Source organism: Amblyomma maculatum, chromosome 6 (genome assembly GCF_055883805.1).
Source record: "Amblyomma maculatum isolate TAMU_Amacu chromosome 6, ASM5588380v1, whole genome shotgun sequence".
NCBI lineage: Eukaryota > Metazoa > Arthropoda > Arachnida > Ixodida > Ixodidae > Amblyomma > Amblyomma maculatum.
Window position 1 is genome coordinate 36,077,748 of NC_139349.1, and position 21,710 is coordinate 36,099,457.

The 21,710-nt window shown below is 46.1% G+C and overlaps 1 protein-coding gene across 4 annotated transcripts in view; it reads left to right on the forward strand.

Moving 5' to 3' along the window:
- The window catches only part of LOC146185510 (uncharacterized), a 28,260-nt gene extending 12,510 nt beyond the window's left edge, over positions 1–15,750 (forward strand). For 3 of the 4 annotated variants that reach the window (XM_084606460.1, XM_084606461.1, XM_084606458.1), the window contains 18 exons: positions 2,790–2,909; positions 3,040–3,158; positions 3,588–3,694; positions 4,133–4,276; positions 4,626–4,710; positions 4,820–4,975; positions 5,306–7,581; positions 7,981–8,239; positions 8,790–8,930; positions 9,198–9,269; positions 9,593–9,747; positions 10,362–10,500; positions 10,675–10,748; positions 11,391–11,560; positions 12,083–12,176; positions 13,504–13,843; positions 14,103–14,275; positions 15,371–15,750. In XM_084606460.1, coding sequence (XP_084462586.1) covers positions 2,790–2,909; positions 3,040–3,158; positions 3,588–3,694; positions 4,133–4,276; positions 4,626–4,710; positions 4,820–4,975; positions 5,306–7,581; positions 7,981–8,239; positions 8,790–8,930; positions 9,198–9,269; positions 9,593–9,747; positions 10,362–10,500; positions 10,675–10,748; positions 11,391–11,560; positions 12,083–12,176; positions 13,504–13,843; positions 14,103–14,275; positions 15,371–15,449 — 4,703 coding nt within the window. In that variant the 3' untranslated portion in view covers positions 15,450–15,750. The remainder of the gene's footprint in view (positions 1–2,789; positions 2,910–3,039; positions 3,159–3,587; positions 3,695–4,132; positions 4,277–4,625; positions 4,711–4,819; positions 4,976–5,305; positions 7,582–7,980; positions 8,240–8,789; positions 8,931–9,197; positions 9,270–9,592; positions 9,748–10,361; positions 10,501–10,674; positions 10,749–11,390; positions 11,561–12,082; positions 12,177–13,503; positions 13,844–14,102; positions 14,276–15,370) is intronic. The other variant, XM_084606459.1, reaches the window with a different exon arrangement.
- The last annotated feature ends 5,960 nt before the right edge of the window (positions 15,751–21,710 follow it).

A 21,710-nucleotide genomic window follows, 5' to 3' on the forward strand; every position in this document is an offset into this window, starting at 1 on the left:
CTATAAGGTCCTAAATTTGTCTATATACAAGTCTAAGGGAGAATATGAGTCCATAAATATAGCATATAGCCTTATCGAAGAAATGTTTGTAAAGGAGTTACCTCCAAGTGGTCCTGTCCATTGTTTATTGATTTGGGAACAATATGAACAGCACGGCGAATTTGAATTTGCCGGTCCAGGTTACAATATGCATTTTTCACATCATTACGACAGTGCATTTCCGCCTGTAAAATTAAGACATGACGCGCTGAATCAACCCTCGGTTACTGAGAAATGTTCACCCACCACCAGTTGCAGTGATACTGCTGCTTCAAACTAGGTCGCGGTTTCGATACACCACCGTGGATGCTTCATATCTACGGCGGCATAGATCGAGAAACACCCGCGTTATTTGCTCGTGGAGTGGAGCTAAAGAAGCCTAAATGGTCGAAATTTATACACATTCGGTGGCAGCTGCTCGTGTCATGGTTCAGCAAGTATATCTCCACTAGCACGAAAACTCTTTCATCAGTACATCCATTAACTAGGCACAACGTCGCCCAAAAGAGAACAGTTAACGAGCCTGCCCACCCGTCGATGTTACACAAGTGTTTCGTTTCAACCGCGCAGTGGTCTCCACATTCAGCCCTGCTGCATCAAATACAGACTTACTATCAAACCTGCAATCACTACACATCGATCGTCGCTTGTTTTAATCGCAAACCACGTGCTCCACTGAGACCAGCTTTTCCGCCCTTCCACACTTCAGATGTCGGTCTCGTGAAGCCCGTTTCGACAGACGCTGCCGCGATAGCCAGACGCCCGTGCCTACAAAGAGTAGCTGGAACGAAATCAACCTAACGACTGCAGCGTATTACAAACGCCTAAGAATAAGTTCCAGCTTATTTCTTATCTTATCATTCCTCATCATTCTTTTCTTATCGGTTTCGTATAAAAATAACAGTGACTTGTGGGGATCGAACTCGTATATTTTGCAACCATATAGCCGTACACTATTTTAGAGCCTCAAATGGAATTTCACCAGCGAGGGCACGCTGCATACGCCGCTTGAGTCTAGGGTCCGCGCGTACTCGCCATAGCTCGAACAGAAGCCGTTGTCGCAGGATTTCGGGAGCACGCGAATGCTGATCAAGGGTCGATCGGACTCCCCAGTAACCTTATCTCGACAGCGCCCCCCGACACGCCGTCTCGGCCGCATCTTGTTGCGCCAAAGGCACTGCCTATCTGGATGAGTGTGCGTCGACGCATGCCGAAGCAGTTCAGGCTGTCTCAAGCAGCTTCAGTGTTTATCCACTCAGTCTCGTTCGGAAAGAACGAATTTGGGAGTCCGCGCCCTTGCTGTAACGCCGAGGTAACTTTCTTTGTCTCGTTTGTATCTGTTGCGTAACCGTACTGAATGAGCTAGTGGTAAAGGGATCAAAATCATATCTTCCGATTAACATATAATAAAGGTACATCGTAGTAACAGAATAAATAACTGTTCGAATATCGCCGCTAAGAAAAAGAGCGATGAGTGATGTTAGGCCAATGATGCTCACAAAGACCTTTTTTTCTTCTTTGATATTCACTATAAGGCATTTTTTTTTTTTTTTAGTTTACAAGCAAGCAAATGCGATTTGCCCCGAAAAGGAAGCTTTACCTAGCTCATACGCGCTGTTGCGTCAGTCGAGTGCCCAACCTCGGGCGTCAATTATTTTCAAACGTTTCAAGGAAATGTATTAGCTAACGAAAACCAGCATGCAAAGAAGGAAAGAAATAAGGGAATCGTTTCATTCGAGCTACTTGTCCTTCTGTTATCGAAAATGTGAAAATTCTAGCAGCAGGCTTACAATGACAGCCCTGCAATCGTTAGTTCGCAAGCTTGCTTGAACGCATGCGAGACCTTGCCAAAAGCCGAGCTCCCACGCTCACTGAGACGTCAGCGCCATGCTTATCGCTAACAGACTGTGGCGACGTCACGAGATTCCTACTTTTGCAAAGAATAAGAAACTGACAAATGCGCCAAGGACCTAGGTCACAGTGTGCGCTGATACCAAGTATATCAGGGTGACTCCCACTTGGTTTGTAAACTTAAGCTCGCTTGACCTGCTGTTCGAAAAAAAAAACAAGATAAAGGTCTGTGCACAAACACTTCGAGGCACGTGCTTTTGGCGTCAGCAGAAAAGCGTGACGGGACTAGACTATCTCGAGGTCTCAGCAGACTTGTTTACTGATTAATTTCACTAACGCAGCTCAAACAGAGCTTCGCACGAGCTACTGCTTGTCAGATATACGTCTAGCCTCAACCCTGCAACATTCGCTTTTCTTTTGTGCTGGTCAAGCCAACAAGTCGGCGGCAGCACCCCACCTCATTTCGCCGCTCGGTGATACTATGCTGCCGGATCAATCTGTCCGGGCAGTTCAACAAAGTTGACTCAATATTCCCGTTGCATTTATATGTGCTCCTTGAAAAAAAGAAATGTGGTGCTTTGCTGAGGAGACTATTAATGAGTTCATTTGGTTTTCCATGAACCTTTGCATGACAAAACGTATTGAGGACTGTGGCAAAAACTCGTCAAGCAGTCTTGCGTTACACAGCAGTTGTCTATATGCGCCTAATTTAATTTAAAATCGGACCTTGATTTGTGGTATTGATAGCAATTCTTCGTTCAGCAAGTAACAGTACTCGACACAAATAACGCTGTAATTTTTGTATTTCCATTTGACACAATTTATCTTGCCATGTGGGGTCGGTCGCGCTTTTATGTTTACTTCTAACTCATTAATGTTTTTCTTTGTATTATCAACAGAGCGCATCCAAGAGCTATGTGAAGAGTTCAAGGTAAATGACGAACCTATAAACGACGACAACACTACGCTTAACAAGTTCTGCTCAGAGCTCGAACTCGTACTCCAACATGGTCAGAAAGGTAAAGTCTGACAGCTTGCTTGCTTGAGCTTCTACATTTCGCGCTGGCTTCTTTCGCTGCTCCGGCGCACCATCAACTCGCCTGTCGCCTTTATGCCTACTCATTTCTTGTCCTGACTCTCTTAACACAGACAAGACATTTCTTCTCAACGTCTCGAAGGGCTACTGGGGATACTTCTGCCGGTGCTTGGCCGCTGAGAAGAACCTGAAGGGCTACAGCGCGCTCAAGTACGCCAAGTCTCTACCCGAGGTATGTATCCTACGTTTCCAGGCCTGCATTTCAATGTACGCGAGTACGAGGGCAGATAAAGGTGCTATTTCACTTTGCTCGATCAGGAGCAGTAAAAGTTTCCTGGTTTGGCGGGAACTTCATTGCCAGCAAAAATGGCTGAGCATGACAAAGTAATCGGGCGCCAAGTCCAGCTCGCGGGCAAACTTGCCTTATTGCAGAAATCAAATGAGTTTAGGTCACCTTAATTCTAGAAGGTTGGGCCTAAAGTGACGCAGTTTCGAACTGAACGCACCACGTGTCTCATTATTTCTCTCGTCTCCTTTATTTTTGTTTTTATCGCTATTTGAATTTCGCCAGACATAGAAGCGACTATAGCTCAGCAAAGTTTTGGCGCATCTTGAAGCCTGTTATCGCGAGTTTGACAGCGTCATGATGGTTGCCTCGCAGCTCAAGACGCACGTGGGAAGAGGGCGGGCGGTGATCCGCTACTGCCTCGTGCACCAGTGCCTCGCCGACACGCTGCAAGTGTGCACACTCGACGAGAAGACGACGAGGTGAATTTTCCTCGCTTTCCTAGACACTGCTTTCCTGTGTTTGAAGACACTGTCGAAAATCTTCACGCATTCCTACTTCTTTAGGAAATCCATTCAGTCCTTTGATATGTGTGAACAATGTTTTAAATATATATTGAGGGAGGGGGACATTACGCTTCACTTGCCTGTACACTGTCGTAGAGACAAGAGCAACTTCAGTGGCTCAAGCCGATTGCCAAACTAAGAAATATAAATAGGAAAAGAAGAAAGTAAATAGAATCAAGTCAGATGACCTCGCATGAACTCGCAGCCCTCCCATTTCCTTCTTGGTAGCAGCTTTGATGTTCAAATAACGACTACAGCGCGATACCCTTAACCACACGCTACTCATTGGCAAAGGCTAATCGTGTACTCTTTGTCAAGCTTCTGCAGTAACGCATGTCTGTCCTCTTCTCGCAGCGACCACTACCATGTGTGGTCTCTAGTGCGACAGACGGACAAGCTTCAGGCGCTGCTGTCATCCCTTTACGAGTTGAACAGCGTTTCCTTCGATCTCGCCCCCAGTGGAAACGATTTGGACGCGTCTTGGCCAGTGTTTGCAAGGTTTGTTCCTTCTTTTCCTTGCCATGTGGTGAAGTACGGTGCAATTATCAGTGATGCGTTCACTTGTATGAAAACTCAACCCCAGCAGAATATGTCCCAAGCTTTTTAATATGGTTGTCATCATTCCCGTAAAAACGTTCTCGTCTAATTTAATCTTTCTCTAAGAAAGGTTTCGGTAAAAGTAGTTTTCATTATCACTAATATTTCATAGCATAATGATGTTCTAGAAAGTTATAGGGCAGAATGTAATGAATTTGGGACTACACGTTTCAGCTTCCCTCATCGTCGTTTAACTATAGCGCGTCAAATTGCTAAAAACTCTCTGAACATCGTTTTTATGTTTCCCCAGGAAAGTATTCGAAGAGAGCTGGCCCACGCTGAGCAGGTGTTCGAGCATTTCGAGCCTGTCCAGCATCAACAGCGCACACTCGCAGGTAAATCTCGCTCTGACCTGTTAATCAGCTTGTATTATGTACAGAGCCCCCGCCTTGTATTATAACTCATGTTGCTCTCGTTTGCTTTTCATTTCGCTTATTCCTAAAGCTGGACATGGCGTGCGCAACGTCGCCTGTGGAAGAAGGGTCCACTATGGACACGTCTCTCGCTGCTCAGGATGGTTTCCCGCGGGCACCAGTGTCTCTAGACGAGGTCGCGATGGAGAATCCTAGGAGGCAAGACTTTCAGCCGGTTCTTAGAACGGTTAGTTACTTTTTGCTTATTTATTGCCAGATTCAGCAGGGAAAACATGAAACCATTAATAAACTGAATAAATGGTTCATGCACAGTTGCATATAGTTAAAGTGGAGAAAAAGCACATGTGAGTGCAAAATGCATGTTTTTGTTTTGTTTTTGTTTTTACCGAGGTAAGATACGATGACGATTCGAATGGTATATGCAGGTATCTGAGATATTCAATTCAGTTTCGAACACAAGCACTAATAAGACTCGGTAATCCCTAGGATAGGTTAATTTCCGGAGTGCATAGGAGCGAATCTGCTTACAAGTGACGTCCCGCTTTTTTCTTTACAGTTCAAGAGCAGATCTCTATCTCCAGTTGTGTTCAAGATATCGCCTCCAGAAGTTTCTTCTGAGGCATCCTGCTCGGTCGGGAAAACTGCACCTTCGCAAACAGAGTGGTGTTTACCAAAGCGAGTGGCTGAGGCCGAAGCCACAGCGACCGCATGCTCCGAGAAACTGGAGAAAATGGCCGAGGAGTGGCGTGCCAAAGAACAAGCTTGGCTGGAAAAAGAAGCCCAAATGCAAAAAGAATTGGACTCCCTGAGGGCATCTCAGCCCGGTGAAACCGCGTGTGTTCAAAGTACCTGTAAATCATGTGATGATCTGAAGGAAACCGTCCAGCGGCTTAGTACTGAGAAGGATGATCTGACTACGAAGAATAACTTCCTTGCCCGTAAACTGAACGAAGTCTTGGAGAAGCTCGAGGACTCGGAAGAAACAATCAGCGGCTTGAAGCAATCCGAGGCGGAACTTAGGACAAGGACAGAGAAGCTCAGTTTTGTCAATGAAGGACTAAAAAATCTGGTTGACGCCGTTAAGGATGAAGCCACGATTCTTAGGCAGCAAGTTCTCATCATGGAAAAGGAGGTCAAAAGTAGCCACGAACTTCTGGAGCAAAAGAAGATGCAGTGCAAGGGTCTAGAGGACCAATTGGTAAAGTTGCGGTCCAAGTGTTGCGAGAGCATCAACGCAGGTGCAATCAAGGACCGTGAAATTGAAAAGCTTGCCTCCCTAGTCCGTCTGGCACGGAGAAAACTGTTCACAAAAACTTCTTCCATGCACCAGGCGGACGGCTCACTAGAGGAATCCTCAAAAAATTCTTCAGACAACAACATAACTGACGAAGCTCTGCTGAAGATGCTGTCATCTGAAGAAATTGAGGACTCAGGCATTCCAGCAAAGCCGACGTCGCGGACTGAGAGCTCGAACTGTGAGCTTTTCGAACACTGCCTGCGCTACCTGGGCTCTGCCATGTTGCACCACGAGTCCCTAATTGACAAGGCTAACGCGAAGGTTCGCGACATCGTTTCCACAAGCCACAGTATTAACCTCCAGCTGCATGTCATGCAAGAGGTCCTCAGCATGCAGCATGCAAAGGAGGACGGCGGTTCAGCCGAAAGGGACCCTTCTGTTACCAAAGAGGTTACGGGGCCTTCGGAGGAGTTGGTGCCACCGCGTATAGAAGGGTGTGACTTCGTCACCTCTCTTTTCGAGACCATGTGTAGGAACCACTCAAAAATGCAGTCTCTCATGCAATCCGAATCTCAGCTTGAGAAGGAGCTCGCCGACTGTCGAGAACTAAACCGCCTTCTCTCCAGCAAAGTGCACGAGCAAGAGCGTAAACTGTGCGGCTTTGTGCAGGAACTCGACCGTACCAAGACACTGCTGGCGGGCATGGAACAAACGCACCACAAGCTGCAGACCGCCAAGGCCGTCATGAGGTACGAGCTGCAAGAGAAGAAAAGCCTGCTCCACAACCTGCGACAGCAGCTCGAGAGCACACGGGAGAACTGCGTCAAGGTGATGCGCTCCAATGCAGAGTCTGAGATCGAATGGCGTAGTCTGCGCGAGGAGTTCCAGAGCCGCAAGAAGCAAGACAGCCAGGACAGCGGCGTTTCTGACAACGGTCAGAGCACGCGGGAGCAGACGCCCTCGAGCAGCGAGGATTGCTCGGAGAGGGACGACCCGGAGTCGGTCGAGGACGACGACCGCTCCGACTCCGTGGAGGACATCCCCGACGAAGGAGCGCAGTTCATTCCAGAGCAGGTGGCAGACTTCGAGGGCAAGTACCGCGCGCGCACTCAGAGGCTCGAGTACCTGGAGCAGCAGTGCCAGATCCTGTACAACAGCCTGGTGCGCAGCAGCGAGCGAAGCAACAGCCTGCAGCGCCGGCTGCACAGCCTGCTGGAAGCCGGTGGCTCCAGCGGCCACACTGAGGCGGCCGCCCAGCCCGTTCCCGCGGAAAACGCGTCGAGCATTCCAGAGGAATCGGATGACTCCGGTTCGTGCGAAGGTGTGGTGGAGGAGGACTGTGATGCCGCGAGTGACGATGTGTCCTCCTTCTGCGGTGAGGACAGTGACGACGTCGCGGTTGGTGCTCTGCCCGAGATCAGGAAAAGGACGCTGGACACAATAGTAGGCAGGGTGAAGCTCGAGCGGTCCCAGAGCGAAGAGGTAATCTCCAATTTGCGGGCTACCATCGCGCAGCTGCAGACGGCAAACGAGAGGCTGCGGCAGCAGGTGTCCAACCTGGTGGAAGAGAAGGCACAGCGAGAGAAAGAAATGAGGTAAGAAGCTTTTGTCGCATACTGTTATCCCATGAAGCGCACCAACAGCGCATGTGAACGCAAATTTGATAACATATTAACAAACAGAGCGGCTATAGCAGTAGCCATATTTTATTGCCGTTAATGGGTGGGGTAGTCGTTGAGCCCGTAGCAGTAGGGAAAGCAAGAGGACTTTAGACAACCCAGAGTTCCACTAGCCTGAGCAGCACTTTCTAGCACTCTGTTTAGAATTTGGCACGTAAACTGGCATCATTTATGGGGTTAAAACCAAGTGGCAAAGAAAGGAACTCTTACAGTTCAAGATAGCGCACGATAGCGCAATAGCCTTGTGTATTGGTCAGGACTTTCGAAGCTAATCCCTCACGTCTTGCTCACGTCTTGCTCACGTCTTGCTCACAGGCAAAGAGCCTCCGGGATGCTGCGCACGGAGCGTAGTCTCAAGAACGTCCAGATGCAGGAGATTTCGCGCGAGCGGGGAGAGTTGCTGCAGAGGAACAAGGAGCTCGAACAGCAGCTGGAGCAGAAGGACATCCAGATCAATCGGATGGACGCCAACCGCCGCCAGAGCGTCGAGAAGCAGCAGATGCTTGAAAAAGAACTCGTCGAGCTCACCGAAAGGCTGAAAGACCAGGCTGCCGCTAACAGCCATTTGTACAGAGTAAGTCTCGAAGAATGAATCATTGTTGTAACTCTGAAGCATGCCAGCACGCTGCTTCTTTGCCTGCTTGGGAGACCTTGTGGCTCTTAATGCTAATTGGACAGCGAGGGGGAATAATGTGCATGTCAGCGCATGAAATTCAACCTAATATCAAAGATTGAGACTTCCAGCTCTCCTTTGCTGAATCCAGTATGCAATGACTTCACCTATGAGTCTCAAATCCACAGCACGAGTTTTTTATAGACCTTACAATAAACACTCTTTGTATGATCATCGGAAGCAATGCAATTAATGCATCCGATAATTTCAGGTTCATACAACTTAGAAACCATAGGTCCTTGGCCCACCTACGTAGTTTGCTACAAGGTGCTACTTGCGTAGCGTGATTCGTAGCATTACGAAAGTAGATTGCAAGTTATCACTAAACCTTAAAGACTGCATCATCTGCTGTCTTGTGCTTATGACATGTATACCAGATAAAGTAACAAGCTCCAAATGCTTGGGTTGACCTGCTTCACTAATACCTGCCACTAACTCTCCCTACCCCTAGAATTACGTGACACAGCAAGCTGTTATCCAGGAAATGCGTGAGCGGCTTGAAGACCAAGAACGCATGATCGGGGAACTGGAACAGTGTGTCGAGGACCTCAAGGCGGACCAAGTGACCGAGCAGACAAAGTTCGCTCAAGAGGTGAGACGCACGACAGTAACTTCGCACGGTGCTGATGCTTCACTGGTACTTTAACAACGCTACCGGAGCTACCTCGCGTACTTAAAGTTAACCGATTGAACTGCGCAAAACCATAACCATATTATCCGTAACGCTGCAGACCCAAAGCTTGATCTTCGACCCTAGACTGAAAAGCGCATTCTTGCATGTTGAGCACTATTCTCGATACGGTAAAAAAGCTGTCGTGACGGGTTTAACGTCGTTTGCTGACGTCTTTTTTTCTTTTAGGTTGAAAAGCTTCAGCTGTGTTTGGCCTCTCGAGAAGAGGAGTGCTCCATTCTCAGCGACGAACTAAAGAAAGTAAGTGAAAATTTGTTCTCAAGAATACTTTCGGAACGAAACAATGGCACTCTGTCATTGTCATCTTTTTTGGCTGCCCTCGCCGAGCATGAGTGGCAACGGTTTTTCTAAGCTCCAGTGTGCAAAAATCAATCAGTGATAACTCATTACGATCGTTGCAAAGCCCAACAATTTGCACGTTTATGCTCCAGTTGATAAATGTGCCCCATTTGCCATTGTCCCAGTGCAATAAAGACTCGTGGGATTTATTTTTATTCTAGTGTGAAACCCCGAAGAGGCCAGCCATTCACCCCCCCCCCCTTTTTTTTTTTTTTTCATTTCAGCTTCGTGTGCAAGCTGACGTTGACAAGGAGTGCGGAGAGCAGCTGAAGCAGCAACTCGATAAGAGCTCCGCTCAGGTAGCGTCCTTCGAGGAACAGCTGAGCCAACTCAAGATGGACACCGTAGAGCTCAAGAAGAAGATTGTCAAGCTGGTCAAGTAAGTGTTTCCGGAAATATAACAGTTTTTAGTATAACTTAGACATGTAGGCGTGGCTAACATATGGCTCTTAAACTAGTCTGAAAACAGAATTAAAATAGTTAATCCGCAATGACAGCATAGTACATTAGATATGCCTTTAAATTCAATGATTTAAAGAGTTGATTATTTTCTGTTGCAAAATAAAATTACTTTTCACTCTGAAATGTTCATTGAAATATTGATGCTCACTTCCATGTAATCAAAGAACATTTTTCCCCTGAAATATACTCCATCCTTTTCTTCGTGCTTCTAGGATTGAAATCAATGTGGCTCTAGATAAAATTTAGTCGTGACCGAAAGCTTACAGGGTACATATTAGCAGAAAAAAAAAGCCTTCTCGTGCTATCTGTTAGATGGTATTCGATCCATGAGTAGAATGAGCGTCTCCTCAAGCTTGACGACTTGTCAGTGAGCAGATTTTCCTGGCTCCACAAGTTTTTTTTTTTCTTTGACGCTCATTCTTTATACTTTCATAATGGACGTGCATATTAACTTGCACTTGCTAGTAAAAAGTGCTAGTAAAAAGGGGCTACATGTGTTCATTACACATGTGGCTTTCTTTGCGTGTGCAGGGAGAAAGACATTCTTTGGAAGCAGAACGACAATTTGCAGTTTCTGCAAAAGCTGCAAGCTACTGACAAATGGATGGACAACAGTGAAACAGATTCCTGTCTTGAGTGTTCCAGTCCATTCACGTTCACCTTGAGAAAGGTATCCGTTTTAATCCTTATTCTTGGCTTTCGTACCTGTCGCTTGTCAGCGACAGCTTGATACCGGGTGCTTTATTTCCGAACTCCTACGGCAAACGCTCCACCTTTATCCTATGTTGAAGTGCCGTTTTCATTCATCTTTCCCTACAATAAACTGAATTTTTTATCTTTCCAGCATCACTGCCGGCTGTGCGGGCGAATTTATTGCCACAATTGCTGCAGCAACTGGCTCATGACCACCGCGAGCAGGTAACATTCTTAAAACAATAAAATAAACAATAAACATATTTAACGTTTGCAAGACGACTATTTACTAAAAAAAAATGTACATCGGCCTATTGACTCTACAACGCTTCGAGTACTGTCACCAAATGGATGTTATTGTAGGATATAATTTCTTTTTACGTTCGCCTGGCAAAGCAGTGTAGAAGGCTTCAGCGCCGACCTCCGACCTCTGTTTATAATGACGGTAAACATTTTAAACAGCTTCTCTTGATTAGTTGTCTGACTCGGACTAGATTGCGAACGATCACAGACTGCACGGCGCAAAACAAAATGACAAACGAGCCGTTTCCGAAGCTGCCATGAAATGGTTCATAGTTTTCAGCTAAACCCTTGCAAACAGCAGTCCGAGAATGTGCACATTTTTTGTGCTTTTTTTTTTTTAATTTTACCGCGATGTGTGCAGACTGTTTATCAATGGTCTGCACACAAAGCAGACTCGCCTAAGCGCTGTCATGTTTCTGGCGCAGCATCTTAAGTATAGTCCTTGTTTGCGGCCAGCTTCTTCAGGTGGTTCGATTCAGTGTCACGCCAGCATATTTTTCGTTAGTGTTTCAATCATCATTTTGCTGTACAACACCTGTGATGCTTGTAAATCTATTCACGCAGTCGACCCACCAGGGTGTGCAACGCCTGCGCATTCCAGCATCAGCAGCTGGAACGGGCTGCCAGGAATCCTTCTGTCTGCTCCAATGGATCTGCAGACAGCGAAGAAGATGACATTGGCGAGCTGGCGATGCAAAGGAGGAAAGAGGCTGCTGAGACGACTGACACAGTCGGTAATTAATCTCTTCGTCCACATCGCCCTTGATTTCTTCCTCCAGGGCATAGTTAGCTGGACAGACCTTAATTCCTCACGCTACCGTCTCACATTTTCGAGACGAGCTTTCTGACAATTCAGTTCACATGAAAGGATACATATACGTGACCTATGCGGCCCAGTCTAGGTGTCCTTTTTTGTCACGTTTCCTAGATCAGAAATTGTGGCGGAAAACTCTGGGGTTTTCTTTAACACCTCATCACTTTAACATAGCTGTCTGTTATCACTCCGAATCGCTCGTTCAGGTGCTCATTACTCTAGACGCACACGCGTAGCCATCCTTCAGTGTACAGAATTGCAGGCTTTTATTTTGACCGGATATGCTAAGTTAATAAATATGAGTCATTGACGCGTATTAATTTAGTCTCACTACGCTGATGACGAACGAGGTCAGTTCCACCGTTGCATTCACTAAGGTCATTAAGCAGAGCTGTTCGCTGTGCTGTTGCGTTCTTCATTCAACTTGTTTGTTCGCTTTCAGACTCTTCAAACAGCTCTGCCGACGAAGTCATCTCTTCGGCGCCGATCCAAGAAATGGCGCCCAGGACAGAGGCCCTCAAGATCACTCGAAACTGGTACGAAATCCAAAACTCATTACTTACCTGAAAAAAAAAAATGAAAAAAAAAAAAAAAAAAAACCTGGTCGCATCGCTTTTTTCTGCCATCACACTGCGAAAGGAAAAAGATTACTCTTGTAAACTAAAGAAAATCAGATATGAGCACGAAACGCCCTTTCGGCAGGCTGACAATATATACATATCTATTGCAGGTATCAACTCTTATCAAATGGCAAAGGCTCAACGCAAGAGAAACAGAACAATGGAAAGTAGGCACACAGAAGTCATCCTCAACAGTGATAAGAGTGCCTAGATGGAAAAGTAGTGTCCCCTGTTCAGATTAATGTGACCCTTAGTACGTCATTTACTGCGACAAGGGGTCTGAGGCACAACTATGGTATAATGTCTCTAATCCTGTATAATAGTTTCCTCTTGTCCCAAGCCAAATATCATAACTCGAAGAAGTAATACGGGTATCTGTTCATTAAAGGGTAGAGGGAAACTGGAGTGCACACGCTGCAGCCATAGCATTCCTCTGCTGGGATCCCTCTCCTCACGTGACTTCACCCAGACCCTCACTACATACAGCGAGATGCTGCAACAAGTCTTCTTAGTGAGGCACATTCCCGGGTCACGCTAGAGGACTCGATAAATCAGAGGAGTATCACCTCAGGCGGTTACAACAGCCCAGCTGGACTGCACGCAATTAGTTCGGGCACATTATCAGCTGAATGAAGATTTCGCGGCCAGAAATCAACCTTTACCATATGGTATGGGCTTGCCAAAAAGGTCAAGCCATACCGTCTAAAGAAAACCCAACGTTGGCTGATTGAGAGGTAGCCCTACCTAGCCCAGACCTCGCGACACAAGGTACCTTGGTTGCGAGAGCTCGGGCAGCGGCTTCAGCCATCGGAGCCCCGGGCTGAGGACCCAATCAACCAGCCCTTAACCCATAAGCCATTTTCCCAAATAAATGCTTATACTATTACTACTGCAAAGCATAAGGACTAAAAAACTGAGGCTCCTAATGTTTTAATATTGCCATGAAATTACAATACAGATGCTGTCATTTTTTACTGCCCAATGGGTAGTATTGCAAACGTCGGTCGCTTTTATGATTCGCGATCCTTGCCAATTGAGAATTCCGGGGGTCACCATACCGCAGGGATAGACGATTCGTTTCCACGAGGACTGGGTTCCGTAATTTCTCCGTGGCACTATTCGGCACGAGTGCAATCGAAATCGATAAAGTGGCTTTTTGTACGCTTTGACAACTTGACCCAAGCGCATTTCTTCTGGAGCTGGGGCCCTAATCATCCCTGTCTTTTCCACACCTCGTGTGCAGGTCCTTTCCTCGTTTGCGAAGGCCCCAGTTCCTGCAAAGCGGAACCAGCAGCTTCACCGAAAGCGACAGCTGCGCCAAGCAGGAGTTCGACATCATCAGTGACGAAGAGATCGCGCGCTCGCTACTCGCCTGCAGCCCCTACAACAGCTCACCCAAGATGCACCAGGACCCCGCGCTCTTCCACATGAGCGGACCACGCACCATGGACGAAATCGCCCAGTGTGGCTCGGAAGGACTGCGCGGCGAGGTGTGGGTGAACGCCGGTGGACGCTACAGCATCCCCGTACTCCTCGCGGTGCCCGAGACGGCGCTGTTCTGGGAGTTCAGATGCGAGCCCAAGGTGTGTTCCACCAGCAAGCAATACCCTTGCGACAATACTCTACCCTAACCGTAGACACGCGACCTTAACGGCAAGGCAATACCACCTGAAATGCTACAACTCTGTCTTTTTTTTTTTTTAATTATCCGTAAACATGCAAAATATCCAATTTGTCGTCTTCGTACCAATATAGATTGCAGTCTTTGGAACTTTTTTGTTTCATGTTCTTAACTGAGGCTTCGTATTGTGCTAACTTCTTCCCTCACCGGTGTGTTTGCAGAGCATATCTTTCGAGATGCGCTACAAGTCCCTGAACAGCGACGCCGAACTGGAAATGATGGACGTCATCCTGCCCTCGGTGCGAGTCCAGGCCGACGTGCAGCCAGTCGAAGGCAGTCTTGTCGTGAAGAATGCGGGCGTCTACGTCCTCGTCTTTGACAATCAGCACTCCAAGTGAGTCACGACTGCCACGTATACTTTCCGACACACCACACAGGCGCGTACGAAGCTTTTCGTCTGAGCTGTGCCTCAAGAAGCGCGTGCAGAAGCGCCGAACTAACTTATATGCGGTGAAAATACAAGTCCTCTTCAGTACTGGCATTGTGTTGCAGGCATCGGTAGCTCAAGTTGGCAACTGCAATTTTGTGGATTCCCATTCGTATAGTTCATATGGGTCTCGAAATATATCATCGTTTCCATAAATGGTTAGAGCGAAATATGCAGAAGATGGCATTATTATTATATAATTGGCAACGCTATAAGTTTATTAAGGAGTCCTGTAATGTATGTCCTAAAGTTGACAAGATAACCAACAAGCCGACTATTTCTGCTACAAACGTGAGTGCTTTCTTTCCCTGGTATTTTTTTTTCTCTTTTTTTTTTTTTTTTTTTTTTTTTGCTGACCTCCTTTCCTAAAATTCACACCTGTCTACATTTTGTCAGGATTGCTGAAGTACACCTCGGCTGTTCTAGCACGAAGGCACGAACTTTGCTAAGTTATATAGCAGACCTGTAAAAATTGATTTTTAAATATATGTATTTAAGTCCTGTAGCCAGTCTTGCTAGTGTTGGCGAGATCCCATCCCCGTGCCCTCGGATCAGCAAAACTGTGCCGTCTAAAATGTTTCGCTGATTTAATTTTTTTTATTAATTTTATTTTCCGAATTACAGCATGCCACTAGCAATAGTGGTCGCAATGTATAATGGAAAAAAGAAAGAAAGAAAAGTGATAAACTCGTTAGCCTGCAATAGTCAGAAAGGGCTTCTTTGTGTGCATGCTTGCTTGACAGTGAAGTTGGATTTGCAGGCAGATGCATGAGCGGAGTTGTTGCAATCGTTCTTGCGACTGGTTTCAGAAAGTCAGACGCAATAAGGAAGGAAGTGTAAGTCGACCTTTTATAGATCAGATATGCACTAAAACCTGGTCTAGGGCTTTCATATTGTACGCGATCACTTTCGATCTGAGGTATTTCCTGCAACATTGAGTGGAAATTTGTTTGCGGGACGCTCGCGTCTAATAGCATTCATTGCTTATTTGTTTTCTTGCAGGTTCATGGCTAAAAAGGTGTCTTACAAGCTGCACTTGGACAAGCCATTTGCTTCGGAGAGCAGAGCGAGCAATGTGTAAATATTTGTTCCAACAAGTCTTCAGCGGACTGTTTGTATAGACGGACTCTTGCGCTGCCCGTGCAACGTGCTTTAGACATGTATATTTATGTATACGTTTTAGTGTGTATTGTACCGTATCAGCTGTGTCTAGCTCTATGTACAGTAGTTCGATGCTTTTTATGTGTAAGCAGTGCCGTTTAAGTTATTTAAAGACTGAAGACATTTTTTCTTCCATAGCGCATGACACTGTTTTATAAAATGCTAATTTAAGTCCTTTTATTTAAAGTGGTGTATTGTAATAAAATGTATTTTCTTATTCACTGGTTGTTCACCTCCTTCTTTGCTTTTGGTGATGCAGTGAATCGAGTAAAACTACGACCCATTTTATTAGTCCACACAATAGCAAGTGTCCGTGAAAATTTCTACATATAGTCAATTCTTGATGAAACTATTAACATGCATTTCTCGGTAGCAATCTAAGCGATCTGAAGGCTGTGCCAGATCATTGACCTCCATAATTCAGCCACACGGTACTTTCGACAGAATAATACAGCACGGAATTAAGCAGTCGCCAAACTCTCAACATAGCCACGCCGCCTTGGCCACATTAACTGATGGGATGTCATAACGATATAGCATATGCCATACCATCCAGATATACAGCGATCATTAAGACTATGCGGTTCACTTAATCGGCAGAGTAAAACATGAATATGAAAAATCTGCTGGTATACTAGGCATCAACTAAATGCCCCTTCCCCCCTCTAAATTATTTCCTTCCCTATATATATTTTATTCGTGTTTTTGCTCTGTTACTGAAGAAACAGAGTTGGTTAGGCGCGACTTCGCGTGACCCGAATCCGGGGCTTCAAATGGAGAGAGCAGTGAAGACTGATGGACCGTCTTTGTCGAAGACAATGAATGAATGAATGAATGAATGAATGAATGAATGAATGAATGAATGAATGAATGAATGAATGAATGAATGAATGAATGAATGAATGAGGCCTTTATTTGAAGGAAGAGATGGCCTTAGGCTGCTCCGCAGAGTAATCAACCGCAGGTCTCGCAAACAGACACCAGATTACATCCTCGCGGTTGATATGCGCAAAGCGTTCGACAATGTAAACCAGCAGGTAATCCCACAAGAATTAGCAAAGAGATATCCCAGCTACAAAGCATACAATTGGATATGCGGCTTCCTTCAAAGCAGACCTATTAGGCTTCATGGCAAAGCATCGGGACGTAGCCCCAGAACCTATTACTTGGATAGGGGCGTGCCACAGGGCTCTACCTCAGCCCTTTGCTATTTAACCTGGCCATGACCAGCGTAGCAGAAGCACACGAGAGAGACATTTCAGCCCGCTTCACCATCTACGCAGATGTCACCACATGGACAGAAGGAGTGGATTACCCAAATGAAGAGGCCATGCAGACGGAGCTGCAAGCAGCAATCTTCAGCCTTACTCACAGCTTAGAAGCAATGGGGCTAAGCATAGATGGCAAGAATTCCACAAACGCCAAAAAGCAGATTACACTGCATCTTGGACAACACAACATCACGTCTGCAAACGGGCAGACAAAAACCTTGGTGGCACAGATTTCTAGTTGCAGCAGTCCTTGTAAATGGATCCGTACATTGCAACGTAACTGGACTCCGATGTTACTGTTAATTCGCCGGATTTCAAACAAGTACAGTGGAACCCGGCAAAAATCGTGCCAAACACTGTCTAGAGCGGTTGCTGTCGGCAGGAATTTGTACGGGGCACATGTGTATGAGTTTTCTAATCACGACCTTAAAGACATCGAAAAGCTACACAGGGCCACTCTTCGCACCATTACTGGGCTTCCTAAGCACACGAGGGATAAAGAGCTGCTTAAGCTGGTCAGCATACCACCCATACAAGGCATTATAAGAGAAGCAAAAATAACAATGCGATCCCGAATAGAAAACACGACGCAAGGGCAGTAGATCATGGCATGGGACAAGCGAATCAACACTGCTCCGAGGCCCCTGGGGACAGACACTTCACCCCCGTTGGAGGCGCCGGTAATCGCACTAAGGCCACAACGACCTATTAGTAGGCGGAACGGGGTGCCTAGGCACCTTTTAGAACCGAGAACTGCCCTCACAAGCCCACAGAATACAATAGACATCTACACTAAGGCTGCAATTAGAAATGAAAGGGTGAGTGTGGCATGGGTGTTTGTGCCAGCGCCCCAACATAACGGACAGCACACGTGCCACCTGCCTGGGCCCGTATTCCGAGTTTGCGTCGTTATCTAAAGCATCGCTATCTCCCCGACCTCGAGTAATCTGATTGGTGGAAACCCCGGAATATGATGTGGCCACTTCTTCCGGTTCCGTATTGGCAACACCCAGTTCCGGCGTTTCGACCAATCAAATGACTCGAGGTCACGTGAGATAGCGACACTTTGATAACGACGCAAACTTGGAATACGGGCCCTGGAGAAACAATTTTGCACACCGAGTTGCCTGCCATATGGGGAGCCATAAACACCATTCCGACAGCTGCAGCCGGAAAAGATAATTTCAGTGGATAGCTAACTTTAGCCGACTCATATGCAGCGATTACATAGCTGACGGCACCAACCACAGACGACGCAGTGGCCAAGGCCATTAGAAAGAAGCTGAAGCGAATGCGGAAATTTGGAATAGAAATTCAAATTATATGGACACCGGCACATACTGGCACGGACGGAGGAAACGCAGCCGCGCAAGCGGGTGGTCTTACTGAAAGGTACAATGCTCCACACCCCAACTCCATGCCTAATGCGATAGACTTAAATTCTTACCAAGCAATGCTCACTAAAGGCTGCCCTAGCAAATCGATGATGCACTATGTACGCACCAAAATAAACACGACAGCAAGCTTAGATTATATGAAGCGACACCAATGCCGGTGTTTGATAACACGAAAGGGCTCACTCGACCACAAGAGATATTTCTCAACAAAGTAATAACAAACGCAGCTTACACACCACACATACTTGACAAGTGGTTTCTTGGAAGACACGAAACACTCAAACATAACGTATGCACCCACTGTCAGGAACGGTGTACAGCAGACCTAAAACCCCTTATATGGCAATGTTCATTGTTTTCACGAGGAAGAAACAAAATTACGCATATTCCACACGACGACATGCTCACCCTAGAAGATCAGATTCTATCAAGCACCGAGATACAACATTCCATTGCTATAGTGAGAGCGGCCTGCTTCAAGTAGTGTGAGAAAAGATCGACTTACAGCGCGAAGATCATGGCAAGCAACAGCTTGAAGAACCGTGAAGACGAAGCTACACTCCCATCCCTCCTAACTCCCTACGTCGAGGACTATAAAAATGTAGAAAGAACGTGAGTCGCGCAGAGAGAAGATAAGCGCGCGCTACCGTGTAGGTTTATACAGGAGAGGAAAAGTTCTCAAGTGAGAAAGCGCTTTATCGGAATAGCCCTCCTAACTCAGATGCCCAGCGCCAGTTGCAGTACCTCGTTTACGACAGACTAGCAAAATGTTGCGGGTGAGGGAAAGAATGAAAGAACAGTGTTCTCACGAGGTCATGACGGACCAATGACTAATTGAGAGGTATTTGCACATTCCTAGACCATGCCACTTGGGAGAGAAAGGAAAGTTTCAACAGGAGAGGTACCGACCCGATCTCTTACCCTCGTGTTGTAAACATGTCACCTCTCAAGAATTGGGCCCGTATTCCGAGTTTGCGTCGTTATCGTGAGTGTCGCTGTCTCCCCGACCTCGAGTCACCTGATTGGTGGAAACGCTGGAAAATTATGTTGCCGCCTTTCCCGGTTCCGCAGGGCAACACCCAGTTCCGACGTTTCGACCACTCAGATGACTCGACGTCACGTGAGATAGCAACACTTCGATAACGACGCAAACTCGGAATAAGGGCCCTGGAGTCCGTTGTGGTATGAATTCTTCGCTGGATGTAAGAGATAAGTGAACAGTTGTTATATACGCCGGCATACTGGATAAAGTCAGTACGGACGAAATATGATATTATAGCGGGAATCATATACCGATATCTCATACTACAATATTTTATTTCTATTATGTTCAGTTTACCACCTCTGCAGATAACAGCGCAGTGTAACGCGACAATGGAGTTCAATAGTTTCCAAAAAGTTTCCGGGAGGCGAGTGCGCTGAAAAAGAATCTGGTGCCGTCATGGAATTCAACAGCCCAAAATGCACCTTGGTACAAGGCATTCTTAATGCTCTATACGATGGCAACAATACCAAGCGGCTACGTTTCTAGGCATGAGCCACCTTAATTTTTTTTTTTCAGCGATCATGCATTTCACAATATTTTAATGGAAGTAGTAGAAACGGCTGGATTGGGTCATTTGGTTCGGTGTTGTGGGGTTCAACGTCCCAAAACAACTCAGGCTATGAGAGACGCTGTATTGGAGGGCTCCGGATATTTTGAGTACCCATGGTTTTTTAACCTGCACTAACATCGCTCAGTCACACTTCTCGCCTCCATCTAAAAGTGGCCGCCGCGGCCGGAATTCGACCCCGCATCCTTGGGCACAGCAGTCGAGCGCCCTAACCCCGGCACCACTGCGCCGGGTTAACTGTCAGAATTGAGTTGAGAGATGATATTTGCCAAGTATGGCTCGCTTAGTGGCCTGGTTAGAGCAATGTGATTCGAGTGACGACCTAAACAATGAAGATTCTGTCTACTCCCCCTTTATCCCCATCCATGGCCATGAGCCTTCCCATTAAATGAAGGACATTCAATCAAACAACCTTGCAAACTAAATTACTCTGTTCAGCTACCACTTTTAGGCTACGGCATCTCAAATTTCTCTAAGGAAAAAAATAAAATAAAAACGGAAACCTGGCCCTTCTTTTTTTCTAAGAAGCATTGAATGTACAAAAAGGATAAAAAAAAAAGTCGGTGTGTTCAGAAAACGATGGCAATCGAGGTACCATAAATTTATTTTGTTCTCAATAGAAATCTTATATGTGATGGGAAAAGCTGCCCACACAAAGGAACGAACTGTAGTTTTGCATGATACCTGTAATTTTCTGGGGAAAAAAATACTATATCCCAACAGGTAAAAAACATCGTTTTTGCATGTCGTACAGTTGAAAGTTTGGACCTCTGCTGCATGCATATTTAAATTTTATCAATTTTATCTAACATCCATATTTGCCCATTAAGTCTATGCAACTTTTACTGTTAAAAATTCAACAAGTTAAAACGTCAAGTTGCGCTAGTTGGTAATTTCTGGTTGGAATCATTTTGTAGCGGTAAAAATACGGACACAAAGAACACGAAACACAAGCGACACCCGCTATAGTCTTTGTGTCCGTGTTTTTACCGCTACAAAATGATTCCAACAAGAAATTCAACAAGGATTTTTTTTTTTTTTTGTTGTTGTTCCCGAAGTTCATTTTTTTTAAGGATATAATAGGAAACTTTGCTCCAGAAGATATGGACTGCAAAAGAACATAAACTCAATTTCAAGCACTGGATTATGGCACGATGAGCTAAGATCTTGCCCCCGAATTTTTTTTCTCAACATTTTGGAGGTTATTGTGAACTATCGGCCACCAACCGGGGTGACACCCCGCGGCAAGTGGTCGCGTCGAGAGATGTGCGCGCGAGTGGGGCGAAAAGGCTCACTGGGACTGGGAGACAGCGAGGAACAACTGTGTGTGTGCGCGTGTGTATCGTTCCTTTGTCACCGGGAAAAATAGTTCTGAACTCTGTGCTACCGCGTGTGAAGTAACACCTGGCTACGGCAGTTATGTTCATTTCGAGTAAAATTTGTAGTTCTAAGCCAGTAACTTTTTTTTTTCTCTACACCGCTTCAATATCTGTCAAAATTCAAGAACTTCAAGATGGACAACTGATTGCGCATCACGAACTCTACGCGTACAAACCTGATTCCGAATCATTCCCTGCTGCGTCTGTCACAGCTAATTTGCAACGTCTAGATAAAAAATGACTAGATACAATATTGTTACGGGTGGAGAACGACGAGGACGAATTGGCGCGCTTGTTTGTGGAAGGTGGAAGATGTAGTTATACATCTCAAAATCTAATATCTCTGCACCCCAATCCTTGGCCGATCCCCCTGTGTGGGTATGTGCCATCACATTAGAGGAGAACAACAACAACAACAACAACAAGTGCGTGGAACGCTGGGCCCTCGTTGCCTGGCTCCTTGGCTGTTTGGCTGTATGTCATCGTATTTGGTTTGGTTTGCGGGGTGTAACGTCCCAAAG